This window comes from Dermacentor variabilis, chromosome 2 (assembly GCF_050947875.1).
Source record: "Dermacentor variabilis isolate Ectoservices chromosome 2, ASM5094787v1, whole genome shotgun sequence".
Classification (NCBI taxonomy): domain Eukaryota; kingdom Metazoa; phylum Arthropoda; class Arachnida; order Ixodida; family Ixodidae; genus Dermacentor; species Dermacentor variabilis.
This window is the reverse complement of record NC_134569.1, coordinates 58227366-58250518: the sequence shown is the minus strand read 5'-3', so window position 1 is coordinate 58250518 and position 23153 is coordinate 58227366. Positions and strand designations below refer to the sequence as shown.

The 23153-nt window shown below is 44.2% G+C and overlaps 2 protein-coding genes across 2 annotated transcripts; both read right to left on the bottom strand.

Moving 5' to 3' along the window:
- Positions 1-3338: 3338 nt before the first annotated feature.
- Positions 3339-7598, bottom strand: LOC142570855 (uncharacterized). The gene is made up of 5 exons (XM_075679166.1): positions 7499-7598; positions 7084-7167; positions 5601-5663; positions 4177-4239; positions 3339-3510 (listed from the first exon to the last, which is right to left on the bottom strand). Exons 2-5 carry the CDS (start codon positions 7124-7126, stop codon positions 3395-3397), a joined length of 285 nt encoding a protein of 94 aa, XP_075535281.1. The 5' UTR covers positions 7127-7167; positions 7499-7598; the 3' UTR covers positions 3339-3394.
- A 4648-nt stretch (positions 7599-12246) lies between these two features.
- On the bottom strand, positions 12247-16669 carry LOC142570854 (uncharacterized). The gene is made up of 5 exons (XM_075679165.1): positions 16414-16669; positions 15999-16082; positions 14506-14568; positions 13085-13147; positions 12247-12418 (listed from the first exon to the last, which is right to left on the bottom strand). The coding sequence occupies exons 2-5, from the start codon at positions 16039-16041 to the stop codon at positions 12303-12305; spliced, it is 285 nt and encodes a 94-aa protein (XP_075535280.1). The 5' UTR covers positions 16042-16082; positions 16414-16669; the 3' UTR covers positions 12247-12302.
- Positions 16670-23153: the final 6484 nt, after the last annotated feature.

The following is a 23153-nucleotide window of genomic DNA, read 5'->3' as shown; positions in this document are numbered from 1 at the left end:
GTACTGCTACGAGAATATTGATTTATCTAATATTTCTCTGAAAGAATTGCCCCAAATGTTCGTGTAGTTTTGTACTGTACAAGTACAATGTACAGCGTACTGAACGTGCATGTCTCATTCTCTGTACCGAACGTACGTGTTTTTCTTGTTTTTTTTTTGTTTTTCTCCTCACGTTTTGTTTGCTGTTGTACTCCGCCGCCGTCAATGCTGCACTGTAAGAGGAAGCCAGGACCTCTCAAGCTGTCTATACAGCTTTTTCCCTGGCTGTCCTCGCAACACCAGTTGCGGAAATAAACCTTCAAATCAAATCAAATCAAATCAAATCAAACTGGCTGTGCTTTTCTAGACTTTTCAAAAGCGTTGACCTCGTGGCCAATTACCGTTTGAATTTGAAATCATCTGCTCCTCAATTAGATTCTCTTACGCTAACATGGATTCACAATTTCCTTTCTAATCGCCAGCAATTCACAGCAGTTAACATTTTTTTCCTCTCCTCTTTCGCGTGTTACTTCAGGCATTCCACAAGGCAGCGTTCTTGGGCCATTGCTATTTCCGACACGCATTATTGACTTACAGAATAACATTTCCTGACACGTGCGCATTTTTGAAGAAGACTGCTTTCGTTATCGTTCCATCAAGTGTACCGATGATCGTGCAATCCTCCAAAAAGATCTGGAACTTATTTCTCTTTGGTGTAACACTTGGCTAATGAAGCTTAACGTTTCTAAATGTAAAATTATCTGTTTTGCCGCAAGCATACTAAATCTACGTTACTTTACCACATAAATAGCACCACTATTTTGCATGATACCCAATATAAATATCTTGGTGTATAACCTAACTTCGACTTTTCCGGGTCAACGCACATTGCATACATATGCGTCGATGCTTCGATATCATTAGGTACATAAGACGCAGGTTGCATAATTTTACTAAAGACATTCGTCAACTAGCTTATCTAACATTTTTTCGACCTCAGCTGGAAACGCCGCTTCCGTGTGGTCTCGCCATCAGAAATACTTGATCGGAAAACTCGGATGTATTCAGAATACGGCTGCGCGTTTTATTTCACGTTGTTATGACTATAACAAAAGTTAACACAAATTAAACTCGACCTCTCACTACAGTCCTTGCATTATCGTCGTGATATTGCCCTGCTATCATTATTTCATAAATACGTCCAAATACAGCGCCATCAGTTCTGCCTCTTGAAACTCCTCATTATATGTCACACCGGTTGTACAATCAGTTCAATTTCATGCGCACCTAGGCAAATATTAATTCATTTAACTACTCAGCTCTTGCAAGAGCCATTCGCCTTTGCAACGATCTTCCTAGCGTCATCGCTTATGAAAGTGACCAGGAAAATTTCCAGCATCTTTTAACAATGCATTTTTCAAACTCTACATAATATGACGTGTTATTTTCTCTTGCCTTTCTCGTTATCAATGTGCTACTATCGCTTAAATACCGTTTTGTTATAGTCAAATATGTCCCGCCCGCTCTGTAATTCTATTGATTATATTTTACTTTGTGAAAGTTTCTTGTTCAGTGACCTCTCGCGTTCAAGAGCATTCGGTTTGTCTATTGTACAATTTTGACACCACATTACTGTAGCTCATTTCTTACACTGTGTTATTTTGTATATGTATTCAAATACGTATTCAAATTGTTGTTTATTATAATCTTTGAGTGTACTCTCCCCCTTACACAATGCCTCTAGGGGCCTGTAAGTTATCTTTAAATAAAAACATATTGCTCTATAAGTACAACTATTCGCCATGATTATGCGTTTGCGCCAAGACTAATTTTTTTTTTTGCTTGCTTGGCATGCAACCCTGTCGTTTCCTTACCAATTGCTTGCAAAATGAAGGGCTGGTATGGAACATGCACATGACTCGCCGCATGCAAGGTAATAGTTTAGTGCGAAGACTCCTTCTCATATCGAACAGCTGCTCGAAGAGCACTTGCCATAGTCACAGCACCAGGTGAAATAAAATAATTTAAAGCAAACGACAGCACATTTGTTGAAGCAAGACAGGACAGGATTAGTCAAAGCTGTCAATGTCAGTCAGCACTTCTCCTATACCTGATTCAAGGCGCCGACTTGATAGTTAGGTCACAAAGCAGTGCACGTGTGGTCGTAGTTGAACGGTTCTTGCGGTGGAGCTAAATAGGACTGCAGCCGCTCTACCTTCACATCGATAACTGCACTCAAAAGGTGGGCTGTAAAGTCGTGACTTTAGTTCCAGTGGTCTTCATTTGATGGTACTTTCTTTCAATTTTTTCTTGTCCCGCCTTTCTCTTATACCGTTACCTTCGTTGAAATTCTTTCGCCTCATTGCTGGTTTTTGAATGAGCTTCAAAGCATGCCTCCAGTCAGTAAACTATTTTTGCGGACGCTCAAGAGGCCATGCACACTCGTCTTCATGCTCGCTCGTATTTGCTGTTATACTTTGCTACGCCTTCTGGGCAGCTCCCAAACCTCCCCTATTCATTCATCCCGGGAAGCTGCACTGTCCAACACTGACCTCGACGCCCAACGCCCACTTAGCCGGCAGGCTCTAGGTATCGCACGGCTCACATGGGTACAGGACTAAGGATTCCTCCCACTGACGACTCCCACACGACCTCACTTCAATAAATTCTCTCTTTCTCTCTCTCACTCTGCCTGATATATCATCGGTAGAGTGGCTGAAACATGAAAATATCAACTGGCAATCTGTGTGTTCCGAATTCGAATCCTAGTGCGGATCTGCGACTTTCTTTTTTCTTTCCTTTTTTTCACACGATTCCCGCAATGCACTTTCATATTTCTGCGACTAGAGGAGTCAGCACATAATAGGTTATTGAAAGGGAAGTGATACTCCCACCAACCCCTCTAGTTGGAGTTGAAGCAGAACAGATATTTCAAAATTGGAAGTACGTGTTCCCTACCTGCTCTCTGATTAGAGTCTCACACGTCGAACAATTGCTCCGTGCTTGATAAGTTTCAAGGCCCAGAAGCCTAGTGATTGGCAGCAGCGCTTCCGAGCAGCTGCAGCACGAGAAGCGAATGACGACAAGCCGGAATCGCTCAAACTAGCTTAGTTACATCATCAGGTGGTCTGTCGAATAGCGCTCAAGTTACGATAAGTTCCATTGCGCGCCTATAGTGTTTCTGCATCATGTATGCGTCTATTCCTCTAGAAAGTGAAGTCTTCGGGTGATAAACAGCGACCGCTCGAGGACAGTATGCACCCGGATGAAAGGTTCCGACAATGAAACTTGTCTATTTTACCAGTGTTGATATATTTAAGTAAAATGAACGCAATGAAAAAGTTTCACAGACTTGCATCTCTGCTTTTGCGCCTCTTTATTGAACTTAGTCATGCGGAGCTCTCACGGAAGCGATTTAGGTGGTACAAACGCACCTCAGCTTCAACGGGCCGTCGCAGTACCCAGCTCGGCGTTGTATACTCTGGCAGTGCGCGTTGCAACGAGATTGTAACGGGCAGCCGAAACCGCGACCTGCAAAGAATGAAACCATTCACATCAGCACGTAGTCAAGCCTTATGACAACGAGGAATATTTGGGCTCATTACGGGCATAATAACCTTTTCACTTTTATGGATGAATTTTTCTATCCTATATGCTGACACCTTCGTCGCACCTGAAGGGACTTTCTAAGAAGGGAACAGCAAACAAGGCCTCCTTAAGATATTTGGCACACGCTTCTAGTACATAACACGATTGGTTAGTAAAGTGCACATTAAAGACATCATCAGTTAACATCACCGCAACACGATTTTCATGTGAATATTATGTTCTGCCGTTCAGTATACCCAGTTTTTCAGCCAAGTATAATTTGCGTTCTTACAGCCCATTTCATTTTGTAATACAAGTGAAAACGTAGCAAAATATACTATTTTGCGTTCCTCACATAAAACTTTGACAAGCTACATTGGCCTGCATAATGAATGGATTCCTTTCTCTTGATTGCATTCCATTCTCCCCACACACTGCGCTCACGACCACCCGAACCTGGCGATAACTTCGGCGGAGCGCCGCTCAGTCCAATGACGGAGCGCGAGAGGGATAATAATTTGAATAGAATTGTTATATTGTTCCGGCCTTGATTTCCTATTTTTTTAGCCACTTGCCAGGTACTTAGACGACTGCAGGTTTGTAACTTACGGACTCTGACAAGAGGTGTCTCTGCACTCCTTTCTTCTACACCGTATTCTTCAGTGTGCGGACCTGTAAGGAAAGTTGGAGAACTCAAGAGACGCCGTGCCACGCGTGAAAGTGGTGTATCGACAGTAGAAACAATCTGACCAAACAACCCTGATAAACACAGGCACCTTGTTTCCAGGTGCTTCATGCCATAGGATACAAATATGTTTATCCCATTGCACGTGAAATAATCTTGTGAAGTTAGCTACATTGTTTCCAGTACTTGTAAAAAAAAATTCTATTCTCACTGGATAGTCAATATGTTGCGGAAACCATATTATAGGCAGAGCTCGTATTCCTGCTAGAGGTATGCTAGCCCAAACATTACAACAGATACAGACACAAGAAAGACATATACGAGCGCTTGTCCTTGTATGTTTTCTTGTCTACTTAATTTTTTGCATTTTGAGCTCAAAATGCCAAACCAACTACTTCAAGAATTCTACTTATTTTGGTAGTTATGCCTTAGGCCAAGGAGACACTATCAACAATTATCCGAACACTACGTGTTGATTAGATTTAAAAAATAATACGAGATCACTAGCACGCTCGTGGTTAGGGATCATGTGAAATTGAAATTATAGCGTAAATCATCAACTTCTCAACGAGTTTCTCCTGTCATCTTCTTCATGACAGTGAGAAGAAGCGAAGACCAGGTGCTTGTGCACACGTAATGTCGTGTTTGTCGTATGCGATTGCGCTATAGTTTCGCTGTCATTAGGGGGGCCTATACGCTATAGGCATTTGCATGCACAATGTACTTAATTGGTCTGCTGGGCGATGGAGGGGGGAGGGGCGTTGGCATACTGTTTAGCACAGTCTGCCCGCAGCAAAGGCGGTAATCGTTTCAATTTAAGTTCTAAACAGTCATTAAAAAACGAAAAAAAGTAGTATGATTCATAGGGAGCAATAATCGAAGTGTATATATCAATTAGATTGAATACTGCATAGTTGGAATCATCTTGTTATGATCACTATGTGGGATATAGGAGGTAGCCAAAACCAACCTGCTAGTAATACGCTTCGACAGCATGGCAGTCTTGATACCGCCGGCGATGTGATGATAGAAGTTCATATTCAGCAAAAGCGGCGAGTGAAAATTTCGTATTTTTAAAAAAATTAATCACAATATCATTACCCGAAAAACATTTGAATCCGTTCTAATTGCTGCATCATAAAAGACGGATTTTCTTTCATAAAAGACAGTTCCTCTTTTTAAAAAAACAGACGAATAAAAAATGTAAGATGCAAAGTTATGGATGGGGGGGGGGTCTTTTTTTAAGTTCCTTCCACGTCATGAATTAGAACATCGACCGCGTGTGTTTACAATTATAAGTTCATCATTGTAAATGACAAACGTTGCAACAGCTTCCAAACCCGTGTACCATCATCTGCTTCCTCCGATTCTCTACCGTGTTCTTCGCTGGCAATTCCAGAGACAAGCATCACTGAAAAGAAAGAAAGGTTATCAGAAGAACATGGCACTAAACATGGCCACGAAGAGTTAAAGAACTACGCTTAGTCGATACTCGTGTAGCACTTCTAAGAAACTCCTTAACGAAAGCCCAAGGCCTCAGACGTATTGAAAATTCAGTGACAATAGATGAGTTTAAGTTAAACAAAATTGACCCATGCTCACTCTTGTCCTTTTTCTTCAGTACTAATCCGCTCATTCCCGCACGCCTATAGCTTCCGATGATTATCGAGGAAATGCGTGAGTGTGCGGTAGGGCCCTACCTAAAGATTGGGCTTTTTTCTTTTTTTTTTTCTTTTTTATTATTTTCGGAAACACAAAGTTAAAGTGATAAAATAACTCAAACACAGCACGATATGGGGTGGCATCCACGGATGACGCCCCTAGCGGTCTCCGATTACTCCCCTGGAATTTCAGGCGATCGTTTTTATTGCTTTGGTGTGCCGCTGACACCTGGTGTTTTGGTAACCACTCTTGCTCAGGCGTAAATTTGCTGCCTAAGATTTTATGCAGTTTAATAAAACCGTTTTTTTTTCGACGCATTTAACCTTTTTGAACAAGTTCAAATTGTACGACGTCTAGCGATTACAACTTCAGTGTGACAAAACAATGGCTTCAGATATAATGTTGCGCTGCGTTCATGCAGATAACAGTGCGTCGCAATCTCGGAGGCCATGCAAAATCTTACACTTTCTACGCTTTGACAGAGTGTTTCGAAGTTCTGAACCATTTCTCAAAGGCAAGATAGCTTTCTGACGTGTTTTGCTACCATGCTCACGCCAAGCCATAGCTCACATCAACTCCAAATATAGTTTTCATCGTTTATTTATCCATCCATTCTACGTGACGGGTTTTCATTGCGTGAAGGAGCAAGGAGCCTCTTAGTTTGCTTTGTAAACTGCCTGCTCACGCCACCACAGTTAAAAGGTCCATAAAGCAGTATTGTTCCTTGTGTGTGGAATAATAGGTTACTAATTATTTTGTTTGTAAAAGGTGCGTTACTCATAAGCACTTCGTTAGTGCTGTTTATCTTTCAGCTGTTGGCTTCTACACATGCATACTGGCAACTGAGGGGGGGGGGGGGTGTAATATTTAAGTGTCCACGTGGCGGATTGTTCATTTGGTCCGCCACTGATTGGCTGAAGCAGTGCGAGTGAGACAGGGGCAGTCTGCGTGCGCCTGCCTCGTTCTTGCTCGTACCCCAGCCCAGCCAATCAGCACTGAGTAGCAGCGGAAAGGGACAGTGCACTAGGTGGACAATTAGAGAATACTACCACCCCCCCAAACCCTGGTCCCCTTCTATGTGTCCTCTTTCTAAATGCAAAGAGTGCATGCTTGCTCAAATTATTGCTGACAATCATAATAGCGCCAATATGCGATGACAGAAGCCTCACCTGAGAGAATAAGCAGAGCAAAGGCCACGGTTGACATCTTCATGACGAATGCCTAAGCAATAGACGCAGTCCTCGGGCGTGTCCCTGAAATTATTTCCAAGAAATTACGAATAACACATGAACGACATGTGTTCCACACTTGATAAACGTTCGTTTTATACGCCTTGTTACACAATGGAGAAATTCACAACGTTTAGTTAAGGCCTGTGGACCTCACAAGCAGAAGCAGAACTTTAGCGGCGCGTAACGTGCAGTTGGCGCTTTGCCACGGGCCGAGAATGTAGCGCAGCTCGAAGGCCGGCTCGAGCTGCAAATGTAGTGACGCCTTCAAAGACGTTCTGTCTGAAAATTGCGCAGTAGCGTTCTCTATGGGATGTCACTAAGCACTTAATAGCAATATATCTGAGGTACTTACAGGTGCTCCCGACGAAGTTATAAGGGTGTACGTCGGTCCGCTCAGACACGGTAAAGCGAACGATGTACCCTGGGTTTATATACCCGAACCACCAAAGCAGAAAGCGGTAGTTAGGCGGATCTGTGCGGCAAGGCTCAGTACGGGAAGGCGCGTGATATATCGCGGCTTTATAACATATGGTAACCTAAAGAAAGTAAGCGACGGTAGGCGGATCTGTCATCGCAGCTGGCCCTGTCCACCTACGAACGACTTCCTGCAGGATTCATTGGTCTGTCCATAGCCACAGTGAGGGTGGTGCAAAGAGTAAAATACTACTCCATGGCAAGCGGAACTAGGCATTGCACGTGCCGCACGCTTGTCACTATTCTTTTGCAGCATTCAACTGCAATCTTTGTTCTTAGGGAATAACGCCAGCTTTTATTTCCTGATACGTAAGAACCACAATGGCACTGTATCATTACATTTCAAGTTAAGACATGTCAAGTGTGAACGAGGCGTGCGTCAAAGCAGCTATAGTGATATCCTTTAATCGCGTGCAACGCTGCCATCGTTCCTTTCTTTTAGTTTCTTTTACAGCATTCGTCTCTCAGTTGACGTAAAGAGAGACGGTATAATCTAAAGCTACTCCAAACTTTTCTATTCTAATTCTGCAATCAGCCTTCAACGGTTGGTCAAAAAATATTTCAGGCTACCCCCCCCCTTCACCTGTCTGTCACGCGACATCACGAAAACCACGATAACGCCCCGTCTGGTATGTGCACACTGATTATGCACGATTAGACTGAACGAAAAAAAAAATAATTTCTGATCCGACGCCTTTTTCACCATTAGCGAAAAAGGCATTGTTTGACCAATTGCAGTTGTTCAAACGTTTTCGGACGGCGCACACTTCGCGTGTCTATCAGGCGAAGTCACAAAACCACGAGAACTTACCGCGTCAAAGTGACGTGCATGCGTTGAACACGCATTAATATGCCGAATAACACTGAACTCGTTTTTCTTTTTTCTTTTCTGAATAGCCGGTGGCTGCTGCCCCTTTCCGAAAGAAATATAGAAGATCGCTGCCCACCGATCGCTCTGGCACTGGCTATACCCGGAACTGCCGAGAAGCGTGGATTTATTTTCGTAAGATAAAAAAAAATCTTGCGTGGTAGTATAAGGCTATGGAGACCCTTCGGCACGTATAGAACATCGCTCTGCCAACTTTCTTTGCTGAAGATCTGTTTTAGCGGCATTTTTTCATTCCGTTGCAAGCCGCCGCGATTTTGGACCACCCACCGCAAGCTAAAGTAAGGTGAAGCGAAACAATCGCAGAGGCCGGCTCTACCCTCCTCATCCGCTTATCTACTTTCACTGTGCTGGCTCAGGCCCATCAACGCTCTCTCCCCTTGAGCGTGCTCCTCGCCTCTTGCCAGCCAATCGGATAACAAAGGCTGCTCAATGTAGGCAATGCTATTCGCTTTGAAATGAAAAAAGTGGCATCCTATAAACGAGAAGCGCGTTTGCTTGGCCTTTTCAAGTAACGCTGCGGGTCACCGCCAAAGCTTGCGTCGGTGGTTACGAAATTTTGACGTTAGGGGATGGGAATAAAAAAATTACCGACGATTACGTTACTTCCTAATGCGAAATTTGAGCGCAGCAAATAAGCTGTTTCACCTTTTGGATAGATTGAGGCAAAGAAATCGAGCAACACATGTATGCGCTATCACATAATTTTTTTTTATTTTTCACACGTATTCCTTTAACAAAGACTCCACTAACAGTTCTTGACAGTCATGAAGGAAGCTTTGTGGTCGGAGAAATAGACTGATCATATGTTCGACTTGGTACACCAATGCTTGATTCTCAAAGACGAGATCTATACAAGTGCCTCGCGAGGTTGTCACAGCCGTGGGGGAAGCAGAGGCTAAGCGCCGCCGCCGAGAAGACCCTGCCGTTCGCGCCGCCGAAGCGGAGGCTCATCGCCGCCGTCGAGAGCAACCAGCAGTAAGCGAGGCTGAAGCAGAAGCTCATCGCCGCCGCCGAGAAGACCCTGCAGTTCGCGCCGCCGAAGCGGAGGCTCATCGCCGCCGTCGAGAGCAACCAGCAGTAAGCGGAAGCGGAGGGGGGCGGCGTGTACACCCAGCGGCAAACGATGGGGGCAGAAGCGCGCGCAGCAAGCGGACAACACGATAAAGGGAGGAGGGAAGAGATAGCAGCGACTGACTGATGCCGCTGACGGCGATAGTGAGTCAACCCCAGCTATCCGCCACACAAGAAGAGGGGGGGGGGACCCTTTCCTCCTCTTTCTGCATGGCGGCGACGGTGTTCTATGCAGTCACGTTATCTTGACTCTCTAGCGGCGTCAGCGGCATCCAGCGGTATCAGTCGGTCGCTGCTAGCGCGGGGGGGATGAAAGGGGGGCGGAGCTGGTTACGAGGCCGACGACGACGCCGACGACGACGCGAAACCCAGGAACGGACGCCAAAGAGCTGCGCTCTAAAACACATCGCAATAGTTTTATGTTATAAGACCCAAAGTTTATGTTTTCGCCACCAATAGGTACCATAACACAACTTTCTTTCTTTAATGACATGAATTCAGGAATAGCTTGGTGCCTTTGGGTGGCACCGGCTATCCCTTGCGCAAGGTAAACAAATCTTCGAGACCGTCTCGTCTATGGATTTCTAGAAGTGCTCTGGATGTTCTGAGAAGCTCACGCCTCGTGAAGGGACTAAGGTTAACTTATAAAGTTTCATTTCGTTTTAATCGTTCGCTTGTTCTTTCGTTCTTTCGTTCGTTCATTCATTCATTCGTTCTTCCGTTCGTTCGTTCGTTCGTTCGTTCGTTCGTTCGTTCGTTCGTTCGTTCGTTCGTTCATTCATTCATTCATTCATTCATTCATTCGTTCGTTCATTCACAACCCCACAGTGTTCTACTGTCCACAATTTCCACCACTGGAGAGGCCTGGGCTGTCGTCTGCGTGACGTGCTAAGTATATAGCAAGCGATTACGGCTCGCCGAGCGTCTTATACTGGGAGTGAGCGGCAAACAAATCTGCATCGTAATAATGCGTCGTTACGGTGCTGTCGTTTTTTGTCGTCGTTAATTGTGGCTGTTTTGTCCGCTTAGAAGTTCGTATGACTTCGTTACGCTCACTGGAAGACAACACCTTTATTACATAAAATCGTTTTAAGGAAATCAAGGGTCAAGAACACTGACTCGGAAGCAACAAGCTATCACTAAGTTATACCGGTCATCTGGGGCCACTGAAATTGCATAGAGTCGACGTAGGAGGCCTCACCGCAAGTGAAATGCTGTGGCAGGCGTCAAAATAACGACACCCATGTTGAAAACCACTGCGTCAACTGCCATTGCACAAAGGTGGTGCAATGCGCACGGGAAGACGAACACGGAAAGTGCAACTACAAACAGCTGGCAAGCACGCACGCACGCACAAAAAGCAACAGGTGAATTTTATTCGCGTAACAACCCTTGTGTTTGTTGTTGTTTTATTCTTCTTTTGCTGTATTTCCGCGCTATTTTAACACGTGAATAAACGCACTGCGATTCCTCGCAGTCAGACCTTTGATTGATGCACGCCTCATGCTTGTCGACGCTGGCAAAGCGATACCACCAGCGTTCGTGTGGAGACAGTAAGAAGGAAAAAAATAAAAAGTTGCAAGCTGTTCCATGGCATAGGTCCTATAGGTGCTACACCGCTCAGTTTTAGCAAATCTGTCGGAAGTTTTTTAGCCGTACATTTATGCGTTTTATTGACTAGACCCGTTTTCTATTGCACGACGTTATATTACATTATACGTTATGGGACGGTGTATTGTATTATTTTTTACTATATTACGTCACACTACATATTCAATATCCGCCAACTCTCCCTGTTTTTTTGTTGTTGTTTTTTACGGTTTCACGAATCTTGTGCCAAGATAGGTTCGGTTCGCGAAAGGTTCTTAGGTGTCGAAAATGGGGCGGAGCAAGACAACAAAAATGCATACAAAAATATTGTACAGTATTTGTGTCCTTTTATTTTTTTTCTTGCAGCACTCGTTCTACTGGAGGGACACTTGCTCCGAGCATGTTTATTCACAGAAGTTCCTGAAGCAGGTAAAATTTTATCAACAGCAAAGTCACTGAAAGAGTCACTTTGTTCTAAAGATTCTGCGTTGCTTGTCAGTCTATAGGTAAACCGTCGTTGATAAAGCCCGTATACAGAGAGAGAGGGAGAGAGAGAGAGAGCAAGGACAGTAAAGGCAGAGAGGCCAACCAGACAAGCTCCCGGTTTGCGACCCTACACTAGGGGTAAGGGAAAGGGGAATAGTATGAGAAAACGAGGGAGATAGTGAACACTGAGAGCGCGTGGGAGGGGATGCACAGGGATACGATAAAGCACGTGAAGCTTGACAAGTTTCAAGGCCCAGAAGCCTGGTGATTGGCAGCAGCGCTTCCGAGCAGCTGCAGCACGAGAAGCGAATGACGACAAGCCGGAATCGCTCAAACTAGCTTAGTTACATCATCAAGTGGTCTGTCGAATAGCGCTCAAGTTACGATAAGTTCCATTGCGCGCCTATAGTGTTTCTGCATCATGTATGCGTCTATTCCTCTAGAAAGTGAAGTCTTCGGGTGATAAACAGCGACCGCTCGAGGACAGTATGCACCCGGATGCAAGGTTCCGACAATGAAACTTGTCTATTTTACCAGTGTTGATATATGTAAGTAAAATGAACGCAATGAAAAAGTTTCAGACTTGCATCTCTGCTTTTGCGCCTCTTTATTGAACTTAGTCATGCGGAGCTCTCACGGAAGCGATTTAGGTGGTACAAACGCACCTCAGCTTCAACGGGCCGTCGCAGTACCCAGCTCGGCGTTGTATACTCTGGCAGTGCGCGTTGCAACGAGATTGTAACGGGCAGCCGAAACCGCGACCTGCAAAGAATGAAACCATTCACATCAGCACGTAGTCAAGCCTTATGACAACGAGGAATATTTGGGCTCATTACGGGCATAATAACCTTTTCACTTTTATGGATGAATTTTTCTATCCTATATGCTGACACCTTCGTCGCACCTGAAGGGACTTTCTAAGAAGGGAACAGCAAACAAGGCCTCCTTAAGATATTTGGCACACGCTTCTAGTACATAACACGATTGGTTAGTAAAGTGCACATTAAAGACATCATCAGTTAACATCACCGCAACACGATTTTCATGTGAATATTATGTTCTGCCGTTCAGTATACCCAGTTTTTCAGCCAAGTATAATTTGCGTTCTTACAGCCCATTTCATTTTGTAATACAAGTGAAAACGTAGCAAAATATACTATTTTGCGTTCCTCACATAAAACTTTGACAAGCTACATTGGCCTGCATAATGAATGGATTCCTTTCTCTCGATTGCATTCCATTCTCCTCACACACTGCGCTCACGACCACCCGAACCTGGCGATAACTTCGGCGGAGCGCCGCTCAGTCCAATGACGGAGCGCGAGAGGGATAATAATTTGAATAGAATTGTTATATTGTTCCGGCCTTGATTTCCTATCTTTTTAGCCACTTGCCAGGTACTTAGACGACTGCGGGTTTGTAACTTACGGACTCTCACAAGAGGTGTCTCTGCACTCCTTTCTTCTACACCGTATTCTTCAGTGTGCGGACCTGTAAGGAAAGTTGGAGAACTCAAGAGACGCCGTGCCACGCGTGAAAGTGGTGTATCGACAGTAGAAACAATCTGACCAAACAACCCTGATAAACAGAGGCACCTTGTTTCCAGGTGCTTCGGGCCATAGGATACAACTAAGTTTATCCCGTTGCACGTGAAATAATCTTGTGAAGTTAGCTACATTGTTTCCTGTACTTGTAAAAAAAAGATGCTATTCTCACTGGATAGTCAATATGTTGCGGAACCATATTATAGGCAGAGCTCGTGTTCCTGCTAGAGGTATGCTAGCCCAAACATTACAACAGATACAGACACAAGAAAGACATATACGAGCGCTTGTCCTTGCATGTTTCTTGTTTACGTAATTTGCTGCATTTGGAGCTCAAAATGCCAAACCAACTACTTCAAGAATTCTACTTATTTTGGTAGTTATGCCTTAGGCCAAGGACACAATATCAACAATTATCCGAACACTACATGTAGATTAGATTAAAAAATAATACGAGATCACTAGCACGCTCGTGGTTAGGGATCATGGTGAAATTGAAATTATAGCGTAAATCATCAACTTCTCAACGAGTTTCTCCTGTCATCTTCATGACAGTGAGAAGAAGCGAAGAGCAGGTGCTTGTGCACACGTTACGTCGTGTTTGTCGTATGCGATTGCGCTATAATTTCACTGCCATTAGGGGGGGCCTATACGCTATAGGCATTTGCATGCACAATGTACTTAATTGGTCTGCTGGGCGATGGCGGGTGGAGGGGCGTTGGCATACTTTTTAGCACAGTCTGCCTGCAGCAAAGGCGGTAATCGTTTCAATTTAAGTTCTAAACAGTCATTAAAAAACGAAAAAAAGTTTTATGATTCATAGGGAGCAATAATCGAAGTGTATATATCAATTAGATTGAATACTGCATAGTTGGAATCATCTTGTTATGATCACTATGTGTGATATAGGAGGTAGCCAAAACCAACCTGCTAGTAATACGCTTCGACAGCATGGCAGTCTTGATACCGCCAGCGATGTGATGATAGAAGTTCATATTCAGTAAAAGCGGCGAGCGAAAATTTTGTATTTTTAAAACAATTTATCACAGTATCATTTCCTAAAAAAAATTTGAGTCCGTTCTACTTGCTGCATAATAAAAGACGGATTTTCCTTCATAAAAGACAGATCCTTTCTTTAGAAAACAGACGAATAAAAATGTAAGATGCAAAGTTATGGATGGGGGGGGGGCGTCTTTTTTAAGTTTACTTCCACGTCATGATTTAGAACATCGACCGTGTGTGTTTGCAATTATAAGTTCATCGTTTTAAAAGACAAACGTTGCAACAGCTTCCAAACCCGTGTACCATCATCTGCTTCCTGCGATTCTCCACCGTGTTCTTCGCTGGCAATTCCAGAGACAAGCATCACTGAAAAGAAAGAAAGGTTATCAGAAGAACATGGCACTAAACATGGCCACGAAGAGTTAAAGAACTACGCTTAGTCGATACTCGTGTAGCACTTCTAAGAAACTCCTTAACGAAAGCCGAAGGCCTCAGATATATTGAAAATTCAGTGGCAATAGATGAGTTTAAGTTAAACAAAACTGACTCATGCTCACTCTTGTCCTTTTTCTTCAGTACTAATCCGCTCATCCCCGCACGCCTATAGCTTCCGATGATTATCGAGGAAATGCGTGAGTGTGCGGTAGGGCCCTACTTAAAGATAGGGCTTTTTTTCTTTTTTTTCTTTTTTGTTATTTTCGGAAACACAAAGTTAAAGTGAGAAAATAACTCAAACACAGCACGATATGGGGTGGCATCCACGGATGACGCCACTAGCGGTCTCCGATTACTCCCCTGGAATTTCAGGCGATCGTTTTTATTGCTTTGGTGTGCAGCTGACACCTGGTGTTTTGGTAACCACTCTTGCTGAGGCGTAAATTTGCTGCCTAAGATATTATGCAGTTGAATAAAACCGGCTTTTTTTTTTTTTGACGCATTTAACCTTTTTGAACAAGTTCAAATTGTACGACGTCTAGCGATTACAACTTCAGTATGACAAAACAATGGCTTCAGATATAATGTTGCGCTGCGTTCGTGCAGATAACAGTGCGTCGCAATCTCGGAGGCCATGCAAAATCTAACACTTTCAACGCTTTGACAGAGTGTTTCGAAGTTCTGAACCATTTCTCAAAGGCAAGATGGCTTTCTGACGTGTTTTGCTACCATGCTCACGCCAAGCCATAGCTCACATCAACTCCAAATATAGCTTTCATCGTTTATTTATCCATCCATTCTACGTGACGGGTTTTCATTGCGTGAAGGAGCGAGGAGCCTCTCAGTTTGCTTAGTAAACTACCTGCTCACGCCACCACAGTTAAAAGGTCCATAAAGCAGTATTGTTCCTTGTGTGTGGAATAATAGGTTACTAATTGTTTTGTTAGTAAAAGGTGAGTTACTCATAAGCACTTCGTTAGTGCTGTTTATCTTTCAGCTGTTGGCTTCTACAAATGCATACTGGCAACCGAGGGGGGGGGGGGGCAGGGGGCCGTAATATTTAAGTGTCCACCTGGCGGATTGTCCATTTGGTCCGCCACTGATTGGCTGAAGCAGTGCGAGTGAGGCAGAAGCAGTCTGCGTGCGCCTGCCTCGTTCTTGCTCGTACCCCAGCCCAGCCAATCAGCACTGAGTAGCAGCCGAAAGGGACAGTGCACTAGGTGGACAATTACAGAATACTACCACCCCCCAAAACATGGTCCCCTTCTATGTGTCCTCTTTCTAAGTGCAGAGAGTGCATGCTTGCTCAAATTATTGCTGACAATCATAATAGCGCCAGTATGCGATGACAGAAGCCTTACCTGAGAGAATAAGCAGAGCAAAGGCCACGGTTGACATCTTCATGACGAATGCCTAAGCAATAGACGCAGTCCTCGGGCGTGTACCTGAAATTATTTCCGAGAAATTACGAATAACCCATGAACGACATGTGTTCCACACTTGATAAACGTTCGTTTTATACGCCTTGTTACACAATGGAGGAATTCACAACGTTTAGTTAAGGCCTGTGGACCTCACAAGCAGAAGCAGAACTTTAGCGGCGCGTAACGTGCAGTTGGCGCTTTGCCACGGGCCGAGAATGTAGCGCAGCTCGAAGGCCCGCTCGAGCTGCAAATGTAGTGACGCCTTCAAAGACGTTCTGTCTGAAAATTGCGCAGTAGCGTTCTCTATGGGATGTCACTAAGCACTTAATAGCAATATATCTGAGGTACTTACAGGTGCTCCCGACGAAGTTATAAGGGTGTACGTCGGTCCGCTCAGACACGGTAAAGCGAACGATGTACCCTGGGTTTATATACCGGAACCACCAAAGCAGAAAGCGGTAGTTAGGCGGATCTGTGCGGCAAGGCTCAGTACGGGAAGGCGCGTGATATATTGCGGCTTTATAACATATGGTAACCTAAAGAAAGTAAGCGACGGTAGGCGGATCTGTCATGGCAGCTGGCCCTGTCCACGTACGACTTCCTGCAGGATTCATTGGTCTGTCCATAGCCACAGTGAGGGTGGTGCAAAGAGTAAAATACTACTCCATGGCAAGCGTAACTAGGCATTGCACGTGCCGCACGCTTGTCACTATTCTTTTGCAGCATTGAACTGCAATCTTTATTCTTAGGGAATGACGCCAGCTTTTATTTCCTGATACGTAAGAACCACAATGGCACTGTATCATTACATTTCAAGTTAAGACATGTCAAGTGTGAACGAGGCGTGCGTCAAAGCAGCTATAGTGATATCCTTTAATCTCGTGCAACGCTGCCATCGTTCCTTTCTTTTAGCTTCTTTTACAGCATTCGTCTCTCAGTTGACGTAAAGAGAGACGGTATAATCTAAAGCTACTCCAAACTTTTCTATTCCAATTCTGCAATCAGCCTTCAACGGTTGGTCAAAAAATATTTCAGGCTACCCCCCCCCTTCACCTGTCTGTCACGTGACATCACGAAAACCACGATAACGCCCCGTCTGGTATGTGCACACTGATTATGCACGATTAGACTGAACGAAAAAAACAATAATTTCTGATTCGACGCCTTTTTCACCATTAGCGAAGAAGACATTGTTTGACCAATTGCTGTTCAAACGTTTTCGGACGGTGCCCACTTCGCGTGTCTATCATGCGAAGTCACAAAACCACGAAAACTTACCGCGTCAATGTGACGTGCATGCGTTGAACACGCATTAATATGCCAAATAACACTGAACTCGTTTTTCTTCTTTCTTTTCTGAATAGCCGGTGGCTGCGGCCGTTTCTGAAAGAAATATAGAAGATCGCTGCCCACCGATCCCTCTGACACTGGCTACACCCGGAGCTGCCGAGAAGCGTGGATTTATTTGCGTAAGATAAAAAAAATCTTCCGTGGTAGTATAAGGCTATCGAGACCCTCCGGCACGTATAGAACATCGCTCTGCCAACTCTTCTTTGCTGAAGATCCGTTTTAGCGGCATTTTTTACATTCCGTTGCAAGCCGCCGCGATTTTCGACCAGCCACCGCAAGCTAAAGTAAGGTGAAGCGAAACAATCGCAGAGGCCGGCACTACCTTCCTCATCCGTTTATCTACTTTCACTGTGCTGGCTCAGGCCCATCGAAACTCTCTTCCCTTGAGCGTGCTCCTCGTCTCTTGTCAGCCAATCGGATAACAAAGGCTGCTCAATGTAGGCAATGCTATTCGCTTTGAAATGAAAAAAGTGGCATCCTATAAACGAGAAGCGCGTTTGCTTGGCCTTTTCAAGTAACGCTGCGGGCCACCGCCAAAGCTTGCGTCGGTGGTTACGAAATTTTGACGTTAGGGGATGGGAATAAAAACACATCGCAATAGTTTTATGTTATAAGACCCAAAGTTTATGTTTTCGCCACCAAGAGGTACCATAACACAACTTTCTTTCTTTAGTGACATGAATTCAGGAATAGCTTGGTGCCTTTGGATGGCTCCGGCTATCCCTTGCGCACGGTAAACAAATCTTCGAGACCGTCTCGTCTATGGATTTCTAGAAGTGCTCTGGATGTTCTGAGAAGCTCACGCCTCCTGAAGGGACTAAGGTTAACTTATAAAGTTTCATTTCGTTTTAATCGTTCGCTTGTTCGTTCGTTCTTTCGTTCATTCATTCATTCATTCATTCGTTCTTCTGTTCGTTCGTTCGTTCGTTCGTTCGTTCGTTCGTTCGTTCGTTCGTTCGTTCGTTCGTTCGTTCGTTCGTTCGTTCGTTCGTTCGTTCGTTCGTTCGTTCGTTCGTTCGTTCGTTCGTTCGTTCGTTCATTCATGCATTCATTCATTCATTCACATCCCTACAGTGTTCTACTGTCCACAATTTCCACCACTGGAGAGACCTGGGCTGTCGTCTGCGTGACGTGCTAAGTATATAGCAAGCGATTACGGCTCGCCGAGCGTCTTATACTGGGAGTGAGCGGCAAACAAATCTGCATCGTAATAATGCGTCGTTACGGTGCTGTCGTTTTTTGTCGTCGTTAATTGTGGCTGTTTTGTCCGCTTAGAAGTTCGTATGACTTCGTTACGCTCACTGGAAGACAACACCTTTATTAAATAAAATCGTTTTAAGGAAATCAGGGTCAAGAACACTGACTCGGAAGCAACAAGCTATCACTAAGTTATACCGGTCATCTGGGGCCACTGAAATTGCATAGAGTCGACGTAGGAGGCCTCACCGCAAGTGAAATGCTGTGGCAGGCGTCAAAATAACGACACCCTTGTTGAAAACCACTGCGTCAACTGCCATTGCACAAAGGTGGTGCAATGCGCACGGGAAGACGAACACGGAAAGTGCAACTACAAACAGCTGGCAAGCACACACGCACGCACGCACGAAAAGCAACAGGTGAATTTTATTCGCGTAACAACCTTTGTGTTTGTTGTTGTTTTATTCTTCTTTTGTTGTATTTCCGCGTTATTTTAACACGTGAATAAACGCACTGCGATTCCTCGCAGCCAGACCTTTGATTGATGCACGCCTCATGCTTGTCGACGCTGGCAAAGCGATACCACCAGCGTTCGTGTGGAGATAATAAGAAGGCAAAAAAGAAAAAGTTGCAAGCTGTTCCGTGGCATCGGTCCTATAGGTGCTACACCGCTCAGTTTAAACAAATCTGTCGGAAGTGTTTTAGCCTTACATTTATGCGTTTTATTGACTAGACCCGTTTTCTATTGCACAACGTTATATTACATTATACGTTATGGGACGGTGTATTGTATTATTGTTTACTATATTACGTCACACTATATATTCAATATCCGCCAACTCTCCCTGGTTTTTCGTAGGGTTTACGAACGTTCTTTTTTTTTTTTACGGTTTCACGAATCTTGTGCCAAGATAGGTTCGGTTCGCGAAAAGGTTCATAGGTGTCGAAAATGGGGCGGAGCAAGACAACAAAAATGCATACAAAAATATTGTACAGTATTTGTGTCCTTTATTTTTTTTTTCTTGCAGCACTCGTTCTCCTACTGGAGGGACACTTGCTCCGAGCATGTTTATTCACAGAAGTTCCTGAAGCAGGTAAAATTTTATCAACAGCAAAGTCACTGAAAGAGTCAGTTTGTTCTAAAGATTCTGCGTTGCTTGTCGGTCTATAGGTAAACCGTCGTTGATAAAGCCCGTATACAGAGAGAGAGAGAGAGAAAGCAAGGACAGTAAAGGCAGAGAGGTCCACCAGACAAGCTCCCGGTTTGCGACCCTACACTAGGGGTAAGGGAAAGGGGAATAGAATGAGAAAACAAGGGAGATAGTGAACACTAAGAGCGCGTGGGAGGGGATGCACAGGGAGACGATAAAGCACGTATGTTTCCTAAAGAAGTGTACTCACGGCAAACTTTGATAAAACGCTTCTTTTATTTCTCCCCTCCTTCTCCCTTTTGTCATGTGCGCGAATTTAGTACTTGAAAGAGCGTAAGGTTGGGCATGTTGGTATTCCATAGCTTTTACGTTTTTAGCGCACGAAAAGGGACGAGAGACAGAAGAACGACGCGGACACAGCTCTAACTTTCAACAATTGTTTTTTTTTCTACGAAGTGGTACGCATATATATAGGGAACAGACAGCAGCGCACGCATGCTGATATGTATTGGTTTTGAACAACTAAGGCAGCACCGAGACATGTGTAATGGAAAGTTAAGGTGATATCGAAGATGAAAAAGGCGACCATGCATAGCCAAAACATTTTTTTTTGTAACTGCAAGATTAAAATGCTAGCTACATCAAATCATCCTGTGTGCCATGTTTAAAAAATCGAATTCTTTTCTTTTTTTTTATGAAATATCGATTTAACGCGCGCTTACACAAGGTTCCCCAAACTAGCGATCTTCGCCGCTTCAATAATCTCACGTGTTGTTAGAGTTGGGCTTTTTCCTATCACAGTGCGCTGATTATAAATGAGACTGCACTCATGCTTTTTGCCGTGAAAAGCCAGATACCCCACTCCTCCAGTCCACACATTATTTGCGTGTTCACGCAGCCTATCATTTACGCACCTTCCCGTTTGACCGATGTATCTTTTGCCACACGACAGGGGTAGTTCATACACGACATTGTTCTCACAAAGAACACAGCATTCCTTGTGATTTTTCCGGCAACTGAGCTTCTCAGAACCACAATAGATGGCCTTGCACAAGTTGGGCAGCGTGATTGGCGCCGAAAAGATGACGCTTACATTTGCGTTATTGTCAATCTTCTTCAGTCTGTGTGAGATATCATGGATGTCCGGTAAAATTGTTCATTTCTGCTTCCCTTAAGGTCTCCTTAAGACCGTAAAACGCTGGCGACAGAATGAGCAGTTTACTTCACCAGAAATTGCGCGATGGAAGCAGAAACGCGCAATAATACCGTACATCCACGATATCTCACACAGACTGAAGACTGGCAATAACGCAAATGTAAGCGTCATCTTTTCAGCGCCAATCACGCAGCCCAACTTGTGCAAGGCCAGCTACTGGGGTTCTGAGATGCCCAGTTGCCGGACAAATCACAAGGAATGCTGTGTTCTTTGTGAGAACAATATCGTGTATGAACTGCCCCTGTCGTGTGGCAAAAAATACATCGGTCAAACGGGAAGGTGCGTAAATGATAGGCTGCGTGAACACGCAAATAATGTGCGAACTGGAGGAGTGGGGTATCTGGCTTTTCACTGCAGAAAGCATGGGTGCAGTCCCATTTATAATCAGTGCACTTTGATAGGAAGAAGCAATAGAATGAAGAAAGTAATAGAACACTCGGAGAACTTCAGAACGGGTTCAGAAGTGGTAGGCGCTTAGATGATATCCTGTTCGTGCTTACCCAGTGCATAAAAATAGCTAAGGTGGAAAACCAGCCTTTGTATTTAGTCTTCCTGGACATAAGCGGTGCATACGACAACGTGAACAGGGAACTCCTGTGGAACATATTAAAAGGTGAAGGTATCGGTCATGAGGTAATTGCTTTCCTACAAGAAATATATCGAGAAAGTAATGTTGAAATAACATGGGAAGGCATTAAGAGTACCACAACTGTCGAGGTACACAAAGGATTAAGGCAAGATTGTTCTCTATCACCGCTGATGTTCATGCTTTATATGATAAGTATGGAAAGAAGGCTACAAGGAAGCAATCTAGGGTGTAATCTGTCGTACAGTTTAGGCGGAAAGGTTGTTGAGCAACGACTACCGGGTTTAATGTATGCGGACGATATTGTACTGTTAGCAGATAGCCAGGAAGATTTGCAAACTCTGGTTAATTATTGTGGAGGCGAAGGAGAGAGTCTAGGTTTCAGTTTTAGCGCAGTTGAGTCCGGTGGGATGTTTTTCAACGATACAACTGATCAGGCGCTTAGAATACAAGGCCATGAAATACCCCGAGTGGTCAAATACAAATATTTCGCGGTATGGATAAACAAAGAGGAGGTGTACACGGAAAAACATGAATAGTCTCTCATAGCAAAAGGGCGAAGAGATGCCGGAGCACTGAGTGTACTGAGAGGTATTTGGCATCTCAGAGTACTGAGAGGTATTTGGAAAGGAATAATTATGGCGGGGCTTACTTTCAGGAATGCGGTCCTGTGCTTAAGGGCGGAAGTTCAGTCGAGACTAGAAGTAAATCAGAGAGCTGTTTCTAATGTTTATTTTACTAATCACTCCTTATGTAATACCCCTTCAATGGGGTTTTTAAGGTAATAAAGTGAAGTGAAGTGAAGAAGCTGTGGGAAGATTAGCACTAGGTGCCCACGGGAAAATCACAAACGAGGCAGTACTGGGGGATATGGGCTGGGCATCGTTCGAAGCACGGGATGCTCAGAGTAAAATCCTATACGAAAAACGCCTGAAGAAATTGGACGATAACAGGTGGGCAGCTAAGGTATTTAAATACCTATACAGAAAGAGCATTGACTCACAATGGCGGAAAAGAACTAGGAAGCTAAACAGTAAGCATGCCAGACACGAGGACGGAGGAAGGCAGAGCATTAAACGACAGGTTTAAAATGCGGTAGGTAAAAATTGGATAAATTCAATGGAAAAGAAGCATAGTGTTGAACTATATTGATACTGGAAATAGCAGGTCAGGAAGGAAGTGTTTTATAATACCTCAAGAGGCAGTGCCCTACTCTTTGAAGCTAGGTCAGGATGTCTTAGAACGCGCAGCTATAAAAATGAATTTAACGAAGAAGAAGGCACATGTACTGTGTGTGGTAAATCTGTAAAAACAATAGGACACCTCATACTAAAATGTGATGGTATCCATCCCGATGTCGATTCGCGCACAGTCACGCTTCCTGAGGCCCTAGGGTTTAGAGATAACAATAGTTATGTAAATAAATAAGCGGTGGAAATTAGCAAAAAGCGACTGGAAGATTGGTGGCTCAAAAACGGAGAGGTGACATAAGGCTAAAAGCGTAGGAAGACGTATTTAAAGAAAATGGCGAATTTTAATAACTTACAACACAGTTAAACCAAAATAAAAAGCTAAGCATGGCGGCAACTGCC

Bases quoted from the DNA above. Each gene is read 5' to 3' on its own strand.
- LOC142570855 (XM_075679166.1), bottom strand. From the start codon at position 7,126: ATGAAGATGTCAACCGTGGCCTTTGCTCTGCTTATTCTCTCAG. The intron at 5,664-7,083 runs GTGAGGCTTCTG...CTTTCTTTTCAG, and splicing joins TGCTCTGCTTATTCTCTCAG to TGATGCTTGTCTCTGGAATT. The intron at 4,240-5,600 runs GTACACGGGTTT...CTTTCCTTACAG, and splicing joins ATCGGAGGAAGCAGATGATG to GTCCGCACACTGAAGAATAC.
- LOC142570854 (XM_075679165.1), bottom strand. From the start codon at position 16,041: ATGAAGATGTCAACCGTGGCCTTTGCTCTGCTTATTCTCTCAG. The intron at 14,569-15,998 runs GTAAGGCTTCTG...CTTTCTTTTCAG, and splicing joins TGCTCTGCTTATTCTCTCAG to TGATGCTTGTCTCTGGAATT. The intron at 13,148-14,505 runs GTACACGGGTTT...CTTTCCTTACAG, and splicing joins ATCGCAGGAAGCAGATGATG to GTCCGCACACTGAAGAATAC.